General features: G+C 37.2%; 2 protein-coding genes across 8 annotated transcripts in view; one reads left to right on the top strand and one right to left on the bottom strand.

Annotated features, from left to right (window-relative positions):
* shroom4 (shroom family member 4) overlaps nucleotides 1-5,278 on the bottom strand; it is a 39,747-nt gene extending 34,469 nt beyond the window's left edge. For 2 of the 4 annotated variants that reach the window (XM_052560097.1, XM_052560098.1), the window contains exon 1: nucleotides 5,037-5,278. In XM_052560097.1, coding sequence (XP_052416057.1) covers nucleotides 5,037-5,162 — 126 coding nt within the window. In that variant the 5' untranslated portion in view covers nucleotides 5,163-5,278. The remainder of the gene's footprint in view (nucleotides 1-5,036) is intronic. The other 2 variants (XM_052560100.1, XM_052560101.1) reach the window with 2 other exon arrangements.
* Nucleotides 5,279-9,758: 4,480 nt separating this feature from the next.
* cmtr2 (cap methyltransferase 2) lies at nucleotides 9,759-14,150 on the top strand. 4 transcript variants are annotated; one of them, XM_052560117.1, is made up of 3 exons: nucleotides 9,770-9,838; nucleotides 11,518-13,344; nucleotides 13,423-14,150. In XM_052560117.1, exons 2-3 carry the CDS (start codon nucleotides 11,557-11,559, stop codon nucleotides 13,783-13,785), a joined length of 2,151 nt encoding a protein of 716 aa, XP_052416077.1. In that variant the 5' UTR covers nucleotides 9,770-9,838; nucleotides 11,518-11,556; the 3' UTR covers nucleotides 13,786-14,150. The 4 variants fall into 4 exon arrangements, with proteins under 4 accessions (XP_052416075.1, XP_052416077.1, XP_052416074.1 ...); XM_052560115.1 differs by having other exon boundaries at nucleotides 9,759-9,842; nucleotides 11,518-14,150; XM_052560114.1 differs by having other exon boundaries at nucleotides 11,518-14,150.
* Nucleotides 14,151-21,230: the final 7,080 nt, after the last annotated feature.

Genomic DNA, 21,230 nt, shown 5'->3' with positions numbered 1-21,230 from the left:
GTTTGAAAACGGACTCCCTGATTATCATTTACCATGTGTCTTCACAGAAGATTCTGAAGACCACAAACTTGCATTTCATCAGACTGAGGTTAAACGGTAAGTTTGTAATTATACCAAATTAGCAAAGACATAATCATCTCCATGCAGGCCGGCGATCAGTTACAATTTTGAACAGTCCAATCCCCAAAATCTTATGATTAACAATAGGTTTGAGTAGGAAAATGTTGTGTCAAAGAATCACATTTTTAGGGATGCACTGATATTGAAATTTAGGTAAGATAAAAAAAAAATCAGGGTCGATAACCAACAACCGATATTAACATTTTATACAACTTAAAATTAAAATTAATTACAAGAAAGCAACCATTCTAAACGTCAAACAAACAGTATTAAAAATGTATATTCACATTGAGATTTATTAAAGAATACATTTCAATAGTGTTATAATATGATTAGACAAATTTTGAGTGACCATAAGATGACTGATAATGCTTGAAAAAATTAAATAAATAGGGCAAAAATTGCAAAAATAGTAGAAATGAGCATACACAATTATGCTGCAAATATCAGCTCATATATGAATGACATAACATTGATGAGACCTTTAAATAAAAAATAAAAAAAATAAAATGTCTGATAGCCTGTCCACATCAAATGTCTAATAACAAATATATTGTGAATCCCTATTTGTTCGTAATATTTTTTCTCTTCTTCTCCTCTCACATTATTTGTACATTTCCAAGTACCGATATTACAACATTTTCAAATATTTCAAAAATAGAGTTTACTTTGTATATTTTACATTATACATTACCTGTATATATTTGTATGTATATACATGTACAGATGACTATATTTAAAGAAAGGGGATCAGAATAAAAATAAGAGACTATCAAAACATAACATAAAAATCAATGATCAAGTAGTAAAGCATAATTAGCTAAAAAGTCGCTCAGATTTTTCACATGATAGCAATATTACAACCACCATTTAGAGTTTTACATTTACAACCAAAACTCAAAGAGTAAAGAATATTCCAGTTATTAACAATTCCAATATTATCATAGCATGATAAAGATATCATTATAAAATCATATTGCCAGGTCAGTCCCGATACACTAAAACCTTTCCCATTTCATTTAAGCATTCACTCAGAGAACAAACACACATGCCTCACTGATTAGAAGTCCTGTCACTCCCAGCTCTGTTAAGAGACCATGTGGAAACACTGCTGAGTGTTTGTGGTGGAGGGGCTCAGGCAATAAGACCCCAATATCTCTTCCACCATCAAAGCCTCGCTGCCCAAGGCAAAGGCAACGGGAGCCAAGCTCACATTCCGGTCACATATCAGATCCTTCCCACACCCATAACCAGCTGTGGACTTCACCACAATCAACACATCGTTCAAAATAAACAGATTTTTATCAAATAATCAAAGAAACAATTTATTTACTCTATTAAATCCAATTGCAATAACAGTGGGAAAAGGAAGCATTACCTCTTCTAACCGATGAGCTGCACACAGCAGTCCAAAACTGATATGATTTAACTTTGGGAAGCTATCCAGAAACAGAAGTATGCAGTTACTGAGTAACAGAATTGGGGAAGTAAATCTACTTTAAACAAAGATCATATTAAATGACGGGATGATAAAAATGGAAGTAGAAGTGGAAAATGGCTTCGAATGGAGTGCAACAGTCGGGTTCTGGAAGCAAAAATAAATTAGTTTTCTCCATAGACCAACGGATTTTTAGCAATAATTGTAAAAACAATTCTGGACAGCCCTACCACAATCTTTGAGGTTGTTAAAATCATATGCATCTGCAGATGCAACAGTTAAATAAAATAACTATTATTTTATTTTAAAAAAAAAAGAAAAAAAAATTATACTTGTTGTCACAGTGTTTCATGGGATGAGTAGTTCATTCCTCATAAAATCTAATTTAATATAATTTTTAATTTTCAAATAATTCCTGGATTTGAATCAAAGTTAGTTATTCTGTGATTCATCTCAGAACTGTTTGGTTTAGTGCATGGTTTAAAATTTATGGAGAGACCAAATGGAATAAATGAAAAAAAAAAAAAAAACACTTCCGGAACTAAAGCAGTTATAAAAAAACAAGCAGTCAGTGTTCCGCTGCACTGTGAACTTAAACTGCCAGCAAACTTAAAACATTAACATTTTGCCCTAGTAAAACATTTCCATCTCTCTGTCCAAAATCTTCTTTCTTTCACCTCAAAAACTCCAGCGCCTGAGAATAAGTTCCACTGACCGATTAGGAGTGGGAAGAGAGGGATGACTGGAGTGCCATGTGGTCTACATAAACTTCATTGCAGAAAAAGAGAAACGCAAGGAAATGCACAATGTTTCCATCTCCGCTTTAACTGAAGAACAAAAAAAAAAGAGGGAATGCGACGAGGGATGATTAACAAAGTGGTGAGGGGGCAGCAACAATGAGGTTTTTATACATAAATCAGCCTGTTCTTCATGTTCAATCGATGCCCGTTTCAATGCAAAAGTCTTTGAGGTTTTTTAAGGGAGGGGGGAACATGTTTACATGCATTTTCACAAGTCTGGTAGTGTTTTGTCATGCACTGGACAAGTTGCTTTGAAACCCCTAAAAAAAAGTTCAACTCAAAATTAAGGATGTTTAATTCCATCAGAGTCCATTTTAATTCCAACTTTCAGACTTGAAGGTTCCACAAAAGATACCTAATATGTCCACTTACTGTTTGTTGTTGATAAATCTTGATACCATTGTATCTTCTTGCAGCTGGCTGAGGTAAGAATGACCCATCATGGGATTTTAATAGGAGCATGTTGAACACCTGGGGGTTAGTGTTGTGTCTGGCCTTGGGCACCAGGTCCTTATGTTTGCTGTTTGAGATAAATGTCTTCAGAGACCACTGGGGGTTCAAAATAATGCCCTTAGGGTGCAAAGAAGATAGGATCAGAGAGCAGAACACACAAACATGTAGGTTGTGTTCTGCCTTCAAATCAGATGGAAAAACTATCAGTGTAAGCAGCAGCAACTGGAGCCATGTGCCCCAGAAGGCTAATGCAAACACAGATAAACAATAAAATCTAACGCTGAGGGAGCCTCTGTATATCAGATTTATGATGACATCCAAATAAAGTCCTCACAAGTGAGAGAAGCAGGTAGACACAGATGCAGGGTTATGCATTGGACCAAGCATGTGTTTCAGTTTAAGCGTTTAACAAGTCCAGCAAGTGAATACGAGGTTATCAGATTGGCCATGATTCAACCCCCAGGAAACCAGGGGTTGACACTTACTGAGAACTAACCAGCCAGCTACAAAACCTCACTCATCTCTGGTGCTTCACTTAAAATTATATTGCGCAATATTACAAAATGAAATCCCAACAGTGTTAAATCTGTCTTTTAACAACTCAGTTTTATCTCAGAATCATTAAGGCAATATTCATCTTGAATGCATTTTGATCCTGCTGGCGATACATTGAGAAACAAATATCAAGTGACATGTAAATGTCAAAAGCCTGGAAGTGATAAAAGCAACCATATCACTGCTAAAGTGCCAAAAGTTAAAGCACATTAAATTAAACACAGCAGAGCTAAGAAAAGACTATACAGCCAAACCAGACTGAATGCACATTACAAGTTATCAAGAAGTTGAGCACCAGTATAAACAGCTGTAAACTCCTAAGACACGCTGAAAAGGCACTAATCAAATTAATTTCTTCCCTCTGTCAGAAAATAAATACCAGCCTCCCCCTCAAGACCTCCACTCCCTCCTCCCCACTGACTGAGGGGGCAGAGTCTGGGAATGTGATCTCTGGGGGTCTTGTCCCCCAAAACTTCTTCATTTAAGAAAAATAAATCAAAACTTTTTGGTCAAATGCCGTTGGAGAGGATATGGGGCGGAGGGGGATAAAACATGATTCACTTTAACCCCCAGTGAGGAAAAAACACTCATTGGAAAAGATGGTTGTTAGTAGGTGGATTAAATATAAATAAATAAATATATATATATATATATATATATATTAACAACTATTTATTTGAGAAAATAAAGTTGCTTTTTCAGTTATTTGAATTGAAGCATTTAAAGTGTGCATTTGAACTCGTTAACTAATTATTTCTGTTTAAAAAAAAATCATTGTACATGAGTAAGTTCCTATCCGCCTCGGGCTCATACAAGGGCTTTATCTAAATTACTGCAATGTACCACAATCACAGTTGGTTTTACACACTAAAGATGAAGTTAATGAGCTGATGACAAAGCAGCAAGCAAGAGTCATGTTGTGCACAAGAGGAAGCCCTGAGACATCTCTAAAACTGATCATTATTGCTACAGCCTTATTTTCATAATCCCACAACCTATTTCTAAATAAAAACAACAATAAACTCAGTTTTTAAATGCAGATGCAGTTTCTAGAGAGCAAGATGGGCAATATAAGTGCAATTTATTTAATTTAATGACAAGTAATGCAAATAATACATACACAATGTATAACATGAATACTTATTTTACACAAATCTCAGTGTAAAACACAAATTATTTAAGATAGCTGTAAACAGATTTTGGATATGTTAGCAGGAATGACTTTGTCCAAAACTCATGAAAGTAAATAGCTAAGGAGTAAGTTAGCTACTTTGTGCAGAAGTCCAGGTCACTTCTGCTGTGTCCAGTAAGTGTGCTGTAGAAATCGGTCTCTTATGAAAACACTGATTATACATTCATTTCTTTTGGTTTTTATGGATCTTGAAAAGTCAATGATTCACAGATCTCATGAGATTCATGATCTGCAGTTTGTGAAACTAGTAATTTAGCAAGAGCTTTAAGGTTGCTGTTGTTTATATCCATGTCCATTTCCTCACCACTAAGTTTTTACAAAGTTCCCAAACATCCACGAGGGCACCGTTACAATTCATCCAAGCATAAACAGTGCGTTTAAACTTTCAGCAGAATGAAATCAAATGTTTGGATATAATCAGTAAGACACACACTAGCATATAGGAAGGGTTTCTAACTTTTGTAAACTCCTGTCTTACTTTAGTAATGATGAGCGGCTCGCCGTGCTCTAGTCCTCCTTTCAGGGTGAATCCCCACGGAGCGCCTCCATTGAGTTGTACATGGATGTGCTGGAAAGACACCAGTTGCTCAACGGTCTCCATCATGACTTCTGTGCTTTCAGCTCCGTCCGGTCGCCATGCAATCACGACCAGACTTCATCACGACAACCGGACACTCCAGACATGAGAGGACAGGCGGTGGGCTGGCCGGTGATGGGCTTTCCGCAAGGGGCAAGGAACTCGACCGGAAGTTGAAGTCGGGTGGGGGCTGCCATCTTTTAGCAGAACTTCACTTGCGTTAGCATTCCCATTGACTCCCATTCATTTTGGCGTCACTTTGACAGCGAATAACTTTACATCTGAGGCGTTTAAAGACTCTGTTTGTCCATTATTTATTTCTAAAGATACACGACAATGTATAAAGGGCTCCATTACCTTCTATGTTACATTATGGCCCCTTATAAACAGTTTTTGTAAAAAATAGGCTAACGATTGCGTCATAACCACTCGGCTCTCTGTCGCATTACCGTACAGACAGGAGGAGAAGCTCGCAGGCAATTAACTTAATATGGCGTACTGGCGTTACATTTTAAAATACTATACAAAATAATTAATCAGAATACTTACTCCTGCTCACTCACGACAAAGAACTCCCCGCTCAAGCTCGCCGTCTCTGCAAGATTAACGATGGCAGTTTGCACACACAGCTACTCGAAGATTTACATCTGGCAGACAGGTTGCTGACGTCGTCAAGCTTCGTTTGAGTCTGCGCGTCAGAAACGGAAGTGCTAAAAAACGCTAAAACTGGGCTTCATTTGTCTCAATTGAGTTCCAATGGGGTCGCTGTGTCCATTTCTTTTACTGTCTATGGCTTTCCGTGGACTGTTTGCGGAGGAAGTGCTTGAAAATGAAGAGTGGATTTGAGTGACAGATGGAACAGCCAACTAGAAGAGCGCGTCGCTCTATCTGACCAATGAAATCGTGCCATGGGCAGGCTTTTTGTCCACCGCTGCATTGTCCATTGACTGTCTGGGAAAATTCAGGCCGTTATCAACTCTTGTGTCATAACTTTCAAACTACAACGGCTGTAATTTACAGTTAACTGAAATGTTACCCATTCGTGAGATTTTTACAGACATCAGCCCAAAAGACAATTGAAATAAACAAGCAACTCTCATTACGTTACTCTCCCATTATTATTTCAGCTCTGTTATATGAAATGATAACTTTTTTTGTTAAATCGATTTATTTATGTATTTTGTAAAAACAAAAAAAAAAAAAAAAAAAACCGGAGATTTGTTTTCTCTTTTTAACTACTGGGAAAACCCAAAACTAGTCCAGCAAATGCAATAATGTAAGCTGTAGGCAAAACATGAATAAGATAGCTTGTATATTTAAAATTAATATACATTCAACTAAAATAGACAATAATTACAATATAAAGTGTAGCCTAACCTGATAAATCGGAGCCCTAAAAAAAATGCAAATGTGACATCAAGAACATGTAAACAATTTTTACCAAAAAGTCTGTTAAACCTTAGACAAGCAGTAGAGAGAGGAGTAGAAAAGGCCACTTGGAGGAGCTGTTGTTTCATGTGTTGTAGAAGTGGGACATGCTGTGGTTTCAAGCTGTTTTTGCACTATTTAGTAAAGCAGCAAGCTTGTTATCAAAGCTTCAGGATGAACACTTACCTTTCTTTACTAATCATTTCCACATTTATGAGCAGCTATTTCCTTATCCATTCAACTATGTGAATGACATGAGTCCAGTGATGTCCAATTTGTCATGTTGTTAAGACATCTGCATTAAGCTATTAAGCTGGAAACCAAATGATCAGAGACTGCAAAAGCATGTCTAAATCAATTACCCGTCAAACACACGAGTGTGGAGAGAGTATGTATAGTAACACACACTCACACACTACGCTTGATCAGCCAATTATCTGAGGAGTGTGACTGAAGAGTCATAAAAATCCTAATATTAAACTAAAAATATGCAATCTATAGTGATGTACTGTACAATTCACAGAACATTCAAAATGTTTTTTATTTAAGATTAATACATGCAATATATACATATATATATATAGAGAAATAGAGAAAGAGACAGAGAGAGAGAGAGAGAGAGAGAGAGAGAGAGAAAGTGCAGTAAAATGTCATTTTCGAAATTGTACAAAAGTACAACAAAGATTATCGGATTTCAAATTTCAGGCTTTATGCTTCAAATGTATTTATTAATTTTTTTTCAGACTGGTTTTAAAAGGGGGAAAATACAAAGCCAAAAACATGACATTATAATTAACATTTCAGGTCAGACCCTATAAAGCACAGCCAACAGGGAGCAACCTTTCTGACACTGACAGTATGAGGTGCTGCAGTTTTCAGCAAAAACCTTTTCTCACATGCTCTCCCATTATTTTAGCAGTGGTACAGTCCTACAGAACATGCTGGGTACAAATCTGTACATGTACTAGAACAGAACACTGATCACCACATTAACAGTCTCTCATCGTGACTCAACGTGTTAAAGAGAACAAGGTATAGACCCCTATAAGTACGTAAGCAGTAATTTACCAGGCACTTTAATCCAGAGTGACTTTCAGTATATTTATTACAGGGAAAATCCCCCTGGAGCAACCTGGGGTCAAATGCCTTCCTCAAAGGCACTGTGGTGATAGCTCATGGCTCTCTTTCTTTGTGCGGATGAAGCCAGCAATTTCCAATTACAACAATAAGACATTACAATTAAGAACCATAACATGTTCTCTCATTACCATGCTTGTGTTTATCAGTCTCTTAGCATTCTGCATTCTAACCAACATAAGCGTGCCCACTTTAATGCATCTCTCATACACACGAATGAACAGTCATATGAGCCAGCTGAACGCACATGCAAGCACAAGCGCAAGCGCCCTCATGTCGATTAATACACTTGAGCACACATGTAGTGTACTTATATGCATGACAGCACCCACACATCAGCTCAGCTGTATTCGGTCATCTAAATGCTGCTCATTTTGACACTGATGTATCATAATTAGTTGGCATAGGAACAATATCTATTTGTCTATATTTCTATAAAATGTTTTGGTGTACCATCACTCTTTCTTTTCATTCTCTTTACTTTCATTGTCACCTTAAACATAGGTCTGAATTTCTCCAGTGAACCTTTTTCTGTTTCTTGGGCATTTACTGTAAGCAATGGGGTCAGAATCTGCCTGTCACCATGGCAATAAACCTCTCCATACATGTGAGCAGTTTATCATCTCCATAGTAATGATCTGACCCTGGCAAATTACTGTGCCTTAAATTCACACTTGCACAGGCAGTTATATGGCCACATACTTCTAATATGCTGAGCCTTGGGAAATTTCTCTGCATCGCTCTTATCTCTGCTCACACACATTCCTATCGCTTACTGGCAATATTTTCCCCCCATTTTCTATGGGTGACATGATTTGAATTCAATACATTTCATTGGTTAAAACTCAATTTGTTGTGTGGCATGCTGTTTTATAAATCAAAGAAAAGGACAGTGGATGTTGCTTAACAAATAGTGCAATCTGTTTTATATGTGAGAGGGGTTTGTTGTTCGATGGCACAAAACACAGATATACACACTATTTAATGCAATAACAAATTGTACTCATAAAGCATACCTATATGCTTATATCTAAACATATATCAAATATATACACATATCTGTTTAAAAGTTTAAGGTCAGTAAGGTTTAAGGTATATAATAATAATAATAATAATAATAATATTCAAAATGTTGGTCCCCATTGACTTCCACAGTATGGGAAAAATACAGATTGGTTACACGTTCTTCAAAATATCTTCTTTTGTGTTCAGCAGGAGAAAGAAATTCATACAGGTTTGAAACAACCACGAGAAAATTATGACAGTTTAATTTTGTGGGTGAACTATCTCATTAATGTGTTTAAAAAATGGTACTGACCCCAAACTTTTGTATATAACAGCATGTTATTTATGGATATGATTATTAGAATATGTTAAGATAAAGGACAAACCAAATCAGTCTATATGCATAAAAAATTCATTAACTACAACAACATAACAGATATTATAAAAAAAATCAAGTACTCACAGGATACAAAATAAACACAGTTAAAGAGCCTATTTGTCTGGTTGTCTTCATAAGATTGTGGCTATATGGAGAATAGGAATTTTGCTTTCAGTACAGTGTGTGTGGTCCTGGTATTCCCTTCATTAAGGGGACCAAATGTCCCCACAATGATGGTATAAAGTTTGACCGTGTGGAGAAATGTTTTGTACCAATGAAGAAACAAGCTATAGGCCTATATCATATACATAATTAAGTTTGTTGAACACCTTAAAATGCGAGAAAAAAAATTGTGAGTGGTAGGTTTAGGGTTAGGGTAAGGGGATAGAAAAAAAAATCAGTTTGTATGGTATAAAAACCATTATGCCTATGGGATGTCCCCAGAAATGTGTGTGTGTTTGTGTGCTTTTAAGATTTGTAAAAGTGGGGTAAGACAGTAAATTAGTATGCATTAGAAAGCCAATAGATGAGAGCAGTCAACGATGTTATTTATTTAATTATTATTATTTATTATTTTTTTCTCACTATAGACATAGAAAAACATTAACAATTTAATTGCAACATCTCAATTTAGAATTCATATTAACAAAACTACAAAGTCACTCCCCCTTCATGTCACAGTCGAGCTTGAACGAGCGTCGCGCTGCAGCACAAGGCACAAGTCATGCGCGAGGAAGCCAGAAACCGTGCAGAGGTTGGTAAGCACAGGCAGATCTCATTCTGTTAGTAGCTTGACAACGATGATAAACTTTAACTCAAAATAATACTATAAGATGTTTTTTAGTGATCCAGGTCAATTTATCAGGCTGTAATCGACACATCGTATTTTTCTTTAAATCTTCCCCAAACTAGCCATTATAATAGTGTTCATCTGCCAACACTTTCGGTACTCGGTTGATGTGCAGAAAATGCATCCGTTTAATATAATATCAAAATAAGAATCATGAATCAAAGTTTATATTTTTTTAGCGATGCTTTTATTTTCATTTCTAAGATACATAGCCACCTTAGCTTGTTTTGCTAGCTAACCGTTATTAGTTCAACCAATCAACGACAAAAACAAGCGTACTCCTCAGAAATGTTGGAACACACTGGGGTTTTCCCGCAGTTGTTTGTCTAATGGATTGTTTAATGTGTCATGCGTTTGGTGGTCTGTAAAAACAGAGCAAATCACAAGCTTCTCTGAACGCAGGGAACTGCATCATTGCAAGTAAACAAAACATTAGTTGTCACCTTCCTTGAGTAACGTTAATTGAATGTCATGTACAACGGTGTGACAGGATATACTCCAACTTAAACTTAAACTTTTTGCCAATTATTTGTGGTTGTTGTGCATGTAGCTTTTATGGCTAATATTAAAGGGTTAGTTCACCTAAAAATGAAAATTATGTCATTAATGAGATAATGACTCACCCTCATGTCATTCCAATCTTTGGAACAAAGTTTAAGATATTTTAGATTTAGTCCAAGAGCTCTCTGTCCCTCCATTGAAAATGTATTTACGGACATACATTTTCGTATGTATGTATGTATGAACTGAGGTCTTACGGGTTTGAAATGAAATTTTTGGGTGCACTAACCCTTTAATTTAGAGACCACATTATATAAGTGTACTTCTGTTTAATGTTAGAATCCATTTCTATCACATTAAAAATTAACCAGTGAAGGTAAAAATTGTTTTAAAATGATGACACAGTTGATTAGTTACAGGACCTAAGCTTTTCAGTTTGACATAAATTGTAACCCCACATCGCATAAATTGCCATAAAACATTATTCTAGATATATCGTGGAATACATAATTATCAGGGCATCCCAAGTAATTGTGACGGACCGTATCGGAGAGATAATGTGCTGTTTGACCCTTTGCCTGTGGGTTTTGCAGTGGCACGTGCACTTTATACATAAGTAATGTGAGCATGCATGCAGAATAGCTTTTATGAGACTTACTGAGCATCACTGTCATGTTAAAGAAAATATAGCTTAGGTTTGTTAATAAGAACTCACTAGAAACATTTCAGTGCTTACTAGTGTTAAAGTTAAAGGGATAATTAATCCAAGAAATTATCCCCAAATCATTACTGACTCGAATTCATGCCATTCCAACCATGTATGACTGACATTCTGTAATAAATAGAAAAAGACATTTTGCATAATGCCCCCCCCCCCCCCCCCCCCACACACACACACCAATACAATGGAAGTCAGTGGTAACCAAAATTGTCTCCATTCGTCATACATGTTTGGAACCACATGAGAGTAAGGAGTGAGTAAATGATGAAATAACTTTCACTTTAAACTCTTCATTCTGCCATGTTAAAGTGCTTATGAAAATCTTTATTGACCATCCTTGTTTTTGTTTTGTTTTTTACAGTTTTTGAATGTTTGTTGTCGCCAAACATAGTTTTGGAGGATGAACCAGGGTCGTGGAGTGAGAAAAAGAACGGTACCAGAAAAATCATATGCCTTTGAAACATGTAACGAGGAAATGCGTGTGGAGATTCACCAGCTCTTCAACAAGGTCAGAAGTTATGTCCCCCCTGCTGGAAAAGAATGGACGTTGCCTGACCCAAGTGTGGTGCTCTGTGATCCTCATGTGAGTCACCCACGTTTGCAAGCTCTGAAACAATCACTAAATGAAGTGAAGAATCAACTCAGCGATAAAAACCTCTCAATATGGCACCAGCATACTTGTTTCACCAACCGAGCAGGTAGTGTTACAGCCCACCTTCGCTCTACAACCAATGCAGAGCTGTGCACCCAGGCTTGGGCCAAGTTCTATGAGATCCTAGGGACTTTTAAACTTCTGCCTGAGAATGCGTTGAAGACTGGCGAGATGAACTCCATACACCTATGTGAAGCCCCTGGTGCCTTCATATCAGCTCTAAATCACTTCCTCAAGACAAGTGGCCTTCATTGTGACTGGAGCTGGATAGCAAACACTCTAAATCCATACTATGAAGCCAACGGACGTGGTTGTACTATCACAGATGACAGACTCATCACACACACTCTGCCTTGGTGGTTCTTTGGTTCTGACAACACGGGTGACATAATGCTTCAGAAGCATCTGCTGGAACTGCCGAGATTTGTGAGCAGCATGCACAGTGTTGATTTGGTTACAGCAGATGGAAGCTTTGACTGTCAGGGGGACCCAGGGGAACAGGAGAGATTAGTTGCCCCGCTTCAATACTGCGAAGCCGTTTGTGCGCTTCTGCTGTTAGGAACCGGAGGCTCATTCGTCCTGAAGATGTTCACACTGTTTGAACACTCATCTGTCTGTCTGCTGTATCTCCTCGCATGCTGTTTCCGTTCCGTGAACGTCTTCAAGCCAGGCACCAGCAAGTCTGGAAATTCAGAACTGTATATAGTGTGCTTGGACTATCAGGCCAAAGAAGAAATTCGGCCATTGCTCTCAAAGTTAATCCGTAATTACGGACCAGACCTGGCATCCACAGCGGCGCTCTTTCCCCGCCACTGCATTCCAGACTCGTTTCTAAGTCAGCATGAAGAGATATGCACTTTTTTCCATGCATTGCAAGTTAACACAATACAGGAGAACCTCAAGCTTTTTAAATGCATGAGTGTAGAACAGCGCAGGCGATTGGAGCAGCTCAGGGAATATGCTGCAGAGTTTTATACAAAACGTTTTAATGTTCACTACCTCCCTCGGAAAAGCTGGGTTTGCCGTGGTGGTGTGGCCAGATGGGCAAAACTCTGTGAAAGGAAGCAGATGGGCTCTTTCAATCAGCGCAAGGAAATGGAACTTCAGGGATGGAAGCAGCGCCTTGCCCAAGGAAATTATGGGCCGTTCATAGAGAGGCACTTTGCAGGGACAGAAGGGTGTGAGAATGTACTTAGTGGCCCACTGGATGAGTGCGATTTGGGAGCCTGGTTTGCCCTTGAGGGAGCTGTCCTCCCGAAAGTCTGCAGTTCCACCTTCTGTGACCAAGAAATGCTAGACTTCCTGAATGAAGCTCTGGAGGAGAACCTGAGGGTCAAAGCGGCAAATCATTCTGACAGAGCTTTGCCAGTATGCAGCTCCTGCAGCATTGACTCCCCTGTAGGCATCTTATCTGAGATTTGCAGCCATCCTGATGTGACATCTTGTTTGGTGCTGGGAAGCCAGTCTTGGTGTGACGGCACACTTGTAGGCGTTAAACTGCAGCCAGAGTTTTTGCAAGGACTATCCCGTTGTGAGGTACAGGATTCCACATTGCACGACGGACAACCTGACTATCAATTTGAGCTTCTGAACACTGTGCTTTTTGCTCTGCAGAAACAGCATCAGGGATCGGCCCTGGTGATTCCCTTATGTTCTGTCTTAACACGCTTCACCTCCGGCCTGGTTTTCACACTCCACCTGTGCTTCCGTTACATCACATTCCACTGCTTGTCTGGTTGGCCTCCTGCTGCTCTTGTGTGCGTAGGTTTCTCTCCACCATCAGCACTACCCTGGCTGCTGGACTTTCTCCGGGACGTTTTGGAGAAGATGAAAAAAGTTAAGCTTGAGCTGGGCAGGCAGATTCTGCAGTTTGTACCTTTAGAAGAACTTCTCAGGGGGGAATTACCTCGCTTCCTGTCTTCCTTCAATACTGCTGTTGTCCGACAGCAGCTACACATGCTGATGCAGGTTGAATAGACCAAATTCTGTATGCTTGTATTCCCTAAAATAACTTTTCAGTTGGACTACATTTGAGTATAATAATACCTCAGTTTACTTCAATTGAATCTGTAGCCTCAGCTTGTGCCAGTGCCACAGTGGATATACTGGTACACAGAATTATTTTGTTTTATATATTTATACTGGGGAGAAAACCTTTCTTTAATCTTGAATGTGCTGCATAAGACTGAGGTATATATTTTTTTAGGTATATTTATGTAACAGAATGTGCAGTTCAAAATGTTTATTTTAGTATTTATGTTTCAAAATACTAGAAATGATATGTGTTGCCTTGATCCATTTGTCTGTCATGGCTCATTTATTAAAAAGTTTTCTTTAATGCATATTTTGAGTGTTTTTATGAAAATATCCAGTTGTTGTTACCAGAAATAACAGAAACTGTTATCAGAGTTTGAGGTATAATAGTACTATATGCACATAATGTCTAGTAATATATGGTGGAGTATCATATATACATTTGACAACTGTGCAGTTGTATTTATTATGACTTCGTTCAAAATAACATAAAACCAGTTATTAATATTATGTATTGTATAGCATTGTTTTCCAATTCCAAAAAAAGTGTGTATTAATTAATTAATTAATGGAAGTTACTTTATGGCTGAAATCTGTATGCAAATGCAATGTAATGTAATGCAATGTAATGCAAAAACTGATTTTAGTTCTGATTCTGGAAAGCTTTCATTTGCAGTGGGGCTAGTGACCCCAAAAGATCAAAATGTCAATTTTATTTTAAAATTTGGGACCATTATCAAGAGATTTTTATTATTATTGATTGATAGATTGAAGTTGGAAGTACATAAAAATGAATTAAAAAATAATCACAATCGTGGTTAAACACAGTAGGCGAGTGGGAGGGGGGGGATTATATATATATATAGAGAGAGAGAGAGCGAGAGCGAGAGCGAGAGTGAGAGCGAGAGCGAGAGCGCGCGCGAGAGAAAATCAACGTCATGGCCAAAAATGTCAGCACCCTTGGTAAATATGATCAAAGAAGGCTGTGAAAATGTCTCTGCTTTGTTAATCCTTCTGATCTTTTATTTAAACAATTCACAAAAACCTAACCTTTCATTGGATAATAAGAATTTATAATTGGGGGAAATATCGTTATGAAATAAATGTTTTTCTCTAAAACACATTGGCCACATTTCAACTTCCATTTGCCAGTTTAACAGCTCTGAGTTTTCTTCTATAATGCCTGATGAGGTTAGAGAACACCTGACGAGATCAGAGACCATTCCTTCATCCAGAATCTCTCCAGATCCTTCAGATTCCTAGCTTCTCCTCTTCAGTTCACCCCACTCACTTTCTATAGGCTTCAGGTCAGATGACTGGAATGTCCATAGCAAAAGCTTGTTTTTGTGCCCAGTGACCCATTTTTGTTGTTTTTAAGGTTTGTGTTTGGGCCCATTATAAAATGTTCAACAGAGTCGGTTCCTTTTTGATTTTGATTTTTATCTGTTTGGTATTTAATAGAATCCATGATGCCATGTATCTAAACAAGACGTCCAGGACCTCCAGCAGAAATATAGGCCCACAACATCAAAAATACAGCAGTATATTTCATTGTACACGGGATACTTTTATCTCTGTGTTCACCAAACCCATCTTGAGTGTTTGCTGCTAAAAAGCAAATTTTTAGTTTCATCTGACCATAGAAGCCAGTCCCATTTGAAGTTCCAGTCGTGTCTGATCACTGAATATGCTGGAGATTGTTTTTGGATGAGCTAGGAGAATTTTTCTTAAAACCCTCCCAAACAACATGTGCTGATGTAAGTGCTGTTTGACATTTTTTTTTTTTTTTTTAAGGTTTTCTGACCCCCGAGACTCAACTATTTTCTGCAATTCCCCGGCTGTGATCCGTGAAGTCTTCGGCCACTCCTCACCGTGCATTAGGATGATATAGACAGACATCCTCTTCCAGGCAGTTTCGTAACATTTTATTTTGATTGGAACCCCTTAATTATTGCCCTGATGGTGGAAATGGGAATTTTCACTGTTCTAACTCTTTTTTTTTAAATCCACTTCACTAATTTACTAATTTGTGAAGCTCAATTATCTTTTGCTGGACATCAAAAATATATACTTTGTTTTTTCTCATTGTGATGGATGATTAAGGGATTTTTGGCTTTGTTTTCCATCCTATTAATATTTCTTTTATCCATGGCTGGATAATTCCATGTTCATAATCACCCTGGAGTGCTCAAATTGTAAATATAAATGGGAATATACTTAAAGAGATATTTTACTCATAATCAATTTTAGGGGTGCCAATAATTGTGTCCAACGTGTTTTTGAGAAAAACATTTATATAATAACGATATTTCCCCCCATTTAAAATTCTTATTGTCCAATGAAAGTTTATGTTTTTGTCATTTTTTTTATAATAAAAGATCAAAAGGATTAACAATGCAGATTAATTTTCACAGCCGCCTTTGATCATATTTATCAAGGGTGATTATTAATCTGGCCAACAAAGTTTTGTTTGGTATGCATTTGCTCCTTTTCATTAATAAATAATGTGACTATTTCAGTGTTCACTCTAAGCAAAAAGAGGTTTTGACAAATAATAGTTAAGTCTGAGCCAAAGGCTACGAGTTATCTGAATTATAATTTTTTTATGTTGGCAGATGTGATTCCAACTGAGTGATCCAACAAAAGACAGAGAACAGCCTATGGCCATTTTTTCAGACCAGAAATGTGTTTATGGAAATGTCTACACATACTCTACTTGAAGAGGCACTGTCTTAGTCTCATGAAGGTAAATGTTTGCACATATCTGACAAATGCTTCAGTTGATGTTCTCTTATCATGCCCACACTGAGATTATGTTGTCTTCTCATTTGTTGGATTTGAGGAACTCTGTTCTTATGAACTGTAATTATTTTTTTGTGGATGGATTTCTGCACAGCAAGAGTGAGAATTCTGTACTCGCATCTGCATCTGATCTGTGGATTTCCACTTATCTCCCAACGCTGCTCTCGTCCAACAGTATATACATTCAGCTGTTACATCCAGTTTACATCTAAACCAGTGCGCCAATCCACACACAAAACAAAAAGTGAAAGACAGCAGGTCAAAATGAGATCTTGAAAAGTCTTTTTAGAATCTTCACAGTTAAGAAAGAATCTTAACATTAATTTATGTGTCAGTGCAACTTATGATACCAATTATTTTGCAACTAAAGACTCGTCTACATCGTGGAATGACTCTTGATTGGTAAATTGTAGAATTCTACAGTCAAATATTTTTTGCATAACGATTGCAAGACTTGTAACCTGAAGGTCGCGGGTTCAAGTCTCAGGTCTGGAAAGAACTGTAGGTGGGGGAGTGAATAACCAGCGCTCTCTCCACCTTCAATACCACGACTGAGGTGAGACCCTTGAGCAAGACACCTTGGTATTGGCTGCCCATTGCTCCGGGTGTGTTCACTGATGTGTGTGTGCACTTGGACGGGTTAAATGCAGAGCCCAAATTCTGAGTATGGGATGCCTCACTTAACTTTCACATTTTTAAAAACCTACTCAATATTGTTAGAAAAATAACAATAACAAATTACAAAATAACAATTTGCTGGATGTCAGAGGCTTAGACTGATGGTTTGTGCTGGTCTATCAGCCTGGCCAAAGCAAAAATGCTTAAACTTCTCTAAAACAGGCAAACAGACCAGGATGGGAGACTGCCTGAAGCTCTAAGCACCCTTGTTAACATGTATGGGCTGCATTAGCATTTTGATGTAGTAAGCCTTGATGAATACAAAACACATACTGGAGTAAATTTTGCACACTACACAGAATTGCAACAGCCACCTACTGTGCAGGCCTCTAGTGGTTTATAAACTATCAACGTGGGACCACAGTTTGAGTAGAGGATTTCCAAGGATGTTCCTCCCTCAGCCTCATTACAGCATGTCCATCGAGGACTGTCGGCTTAACTGTTTCTATGAATGCATATTTTCCTAAAATAACTCCGTAATAGATGAATATACTGCATAAAGTTAAACTGCACACATTTAAAGATGTATAAACATTACATCACTAATAGCTGCACAACATTTGAGATGATTCACTATAATATCTCTCACTGAAATCTTGACATACGCCACACATTCAGTATTTAATCCACTGCTGTTAAGGCCTCTTTCTAACGTTACTCTCTTTTAATCTGTCAGGTGCAACCTCCATAACTCTGTGGCCTCAGCACTGAGTTAGCTAGAATGCATGCCAAGACACTGATTCATTAAATAAAGTGTTTTATTTTGTGGAGCGTTTCAATAATTCATCCAACATTTCTTATTAGACGCAGGTTATGTTTGCAGAGCTGCTTTTGTTGAAAGGTAAAATCAGGCTTGTTCGCTTGTGTCATTATATGCGTTCAGTACATTTCTTTTCACATGAACATATTCCAGACAATATAAATATATGCACCCTCTCTACCGCTGTGTATGTAAAAGTGTGTGCGCATGCTCCTGTTCCTCAGAAAAACTGGCCAGCTGTAATTTGGAAAGTTCCACTGCTTTGTGTGTGTGTGAGGAAGCATCCATTACTGTTAGGACTTCAGCCTGAGTAGTCTGAGTGGCAGTTTTTGTTTAGTCAGCAGCACACATAACTCTTTCAGAAGACTGACTAAATTGAACCTTTTTAAGCTTTGTTATTTAAACTCAGAGAAATAAATTGTGTTTCTTATGAACTCTTTAAAGGGATAGTTCACCCAAAAATGAAGATTCTGTCATCGTTTACTAACCCTCAAGCTGTTCCAAAAACTGTATGAGTTTCTTTCTTCTGTTAAACACTAAAGAAGCTATTTTGAAGAATGTTGGTAACCAAATAGTTGCTGGTGGCCATTTACTTCCAGAAAAACAAATAAACAGAGTAAGCAACAGCTACCAATTGTTTGGTTGCCTAAATCTTATTTTGTGTTCGGCAAAAGAAAGAAATGTACAAGTTTGAAACAACATGAGGGTGAGAAAATAAAGACAAACATGTCATTTTTAGGACTATCCATTTAATCTCTCTTTTCTGCCTTATTAATCAAATGTATTATCTATGCAATTAAAAGCAGGTGCTTCAATGGTTTTTTCCTTTATTTTAAGACATTGTTCACCCAATAAATACATTTGCTTAAAATGTACTCACCCTAGATGAGATGTAAATGAGGTTGTTTCCTCATTGGAACAGATTTGGAGAAATTTAGCATCACATCATTTACTCATCAGTGGATCCTATGCAGGGAACGGGTGCCGTCAGAACGTGAGTATCAAACAGCTCATAAAAATATCAAATTCACAAATAATCCACATGTCTCAAATATACCCATTGTCTTATAAAGTGAAAAACTCTTGTGTATCTCTCTTTGGAACTGTTTTGGACTTTTTTCGCTTGTAAACAGTACTTGATCTGTGCATATTTCATTCCTCATTCAGACAACTTTTTCACTGGAGAAAGCAATGTTATGGATAGAAGACTTGTATTTTATCTGGAAACAATGGCTTGAAGTTAGGACTGATCAGCATGTTGGTTGTTGATATCTTCCATTAACAAAAGTAGGCCATAGGTTCTTTGAAGCCCCAGTATATAGATGGTTTTCTAAAATGCTTCAGGTTCTTAAAACCTTTTTGGAACCTTTTATTTTTCATAGTGTTCAGTTGAAGTGATGTGAGATGATACACTCATGCATGCATATATGAGTGTGGTTTCCCTGTGCGTGACTTAGTTTGCTGAGTGTGACAATTTTGATGGTCACTTATGCACCGTTAATGTTTGTGACATCATGCTCATCACAGATCACATGAATATGGCAGACGTGGCACAGCTTAATCTAGACTTGGAAGAGGATCAAGCACATATGGGTGTTCCGCATGCGTTCTAGCCAAAACACTGTATAGCCTAAAAACATTATTATCCCTTACATCAGATGAACAACATTCTACATATGTGGGGACATTTGTCAGATGGAATCGTACATCTGATTCTAGGGAGATTCTCTGTGCTGAGCTCTAATGCTGGAGACATGCCAATCTATTGCATCAGATCATGTTTTGTGGTGGCAGAAGGATAGCCATCACTGTCACTTAGTTGGATTATGGGAAATAGTACCATAGATATTGAAATCTGCTTGTGTATTATTTATTTATTTTGTTGAAACCGCATCTGGTCATAATTTGCATGCATGACCTGATGCAGATATTTATCTGTTATTATTATTGTATTTTAGATATTTATTTTTGGCTTGATTTACTGAATGAACATTGTGTAATATGCTATTTTGAGAATGTTGAACTATGAATGTTAGTCAATATGGAATCAGTAAGAAATTAAAATACTTTTATTCAGCAAGGATGCATTAGAGTGGCATTAAAAACGTTGAAAATATTGTTGCAAAAGATTTCTATTTTAAATAAATAAAATTACAATAAAAAAAATATAAGAATCCTGTAAATATATATAACGGTTTCCACAAGAATATTAAGCAGCACAACTATTTTCGAAAACAACAAAAATAAAAGTTTCTTGAGCACCAAATTATGACATTAGAGTGAATTTTCTAAAGGAAAATGTAAGATTGAAAACTTTGAGTAATGGCTGTTGAATTTCAGGTTTGCAATCACAGGAATAAATTATATTTGAAATGTATATGTATATGTATATACATATGTATATATTTATATGTATATATTTATTTTAAATTGTTTACTGTATTCTCAGTCAAACAAATACAGGTTTGGTGAGCATAAGCGACATTTCAAAAACATTTGTAAAAAATCTTACCAACCTCAGTGTCCTGAACATGTTAATATTTTTTCTTTAACATAATCTCTGCCAACCTTCTTACTTGCTCCTTTTTAATCTCTTAAATGCTCCTTCTCTCATTTGGCCTCTGGCATTAAGTGCATAAGTGCAGTTCCAAGGCCAAGGCTCGCCAGCATATCCTTCTGCAGGTTGTGTCTCATCACTAATAATAATAATTATTGCATACAGGATTAAAACAGGCTTCTCAAAGTTAATCATGAAGACTTGCTGCGTATAAACCATTCACCAGCTCAGCCAGGATCTGCAGTCCTTGAGTCTGATTGTGTGTGAGAGATTGATTGGTAATTGATAGAAATTAAATTTAGTTTATGCACAATCTCTTACTGAGATTGCTGTTTATTGCTTGTCATGGTGCATTCCTGTCCATTTTGTGTTTGCAGTTTCTCCTGTCATCTTGTAACCCTAGTGCTTTCCCAAACTAAATCTGTTTCTTTCTCATTTTCTCTTTTTTCCCCTATAAATAGACTGATGTGTTCATTGGTTAAGATGTTGAGCAAGGGGGGATGGTGGACATGAAATGAAAATCCCCCAGACCCTATAGATTCATACAAAACACACTATTATTGCTATTCAGCATTCAATAGGAGCTTAAAT

The sequence above is a fragment of the Carassius gibelio genome, chromosome B7 (assembly GCF_023724105.1).
Source record: "Carassius gibelio isolate Cgi1373 ecotype wild population from Czech Republic chromosome B7, carGib1.2-hapl.c, whole genome shotgun sequence".
Classification (NCBI taxonomy): domain Eukaryota; kingdom Metazoa; phylum Chordata; class Actinopteri; order Cypriniformes; family Cyprinidae; genus Carassius; species Carassius gibelio.
Note: the sequence above shows the minus strand (reverse complement) of the source record. Positions and strands in the feature narration are given on the sequence as shown.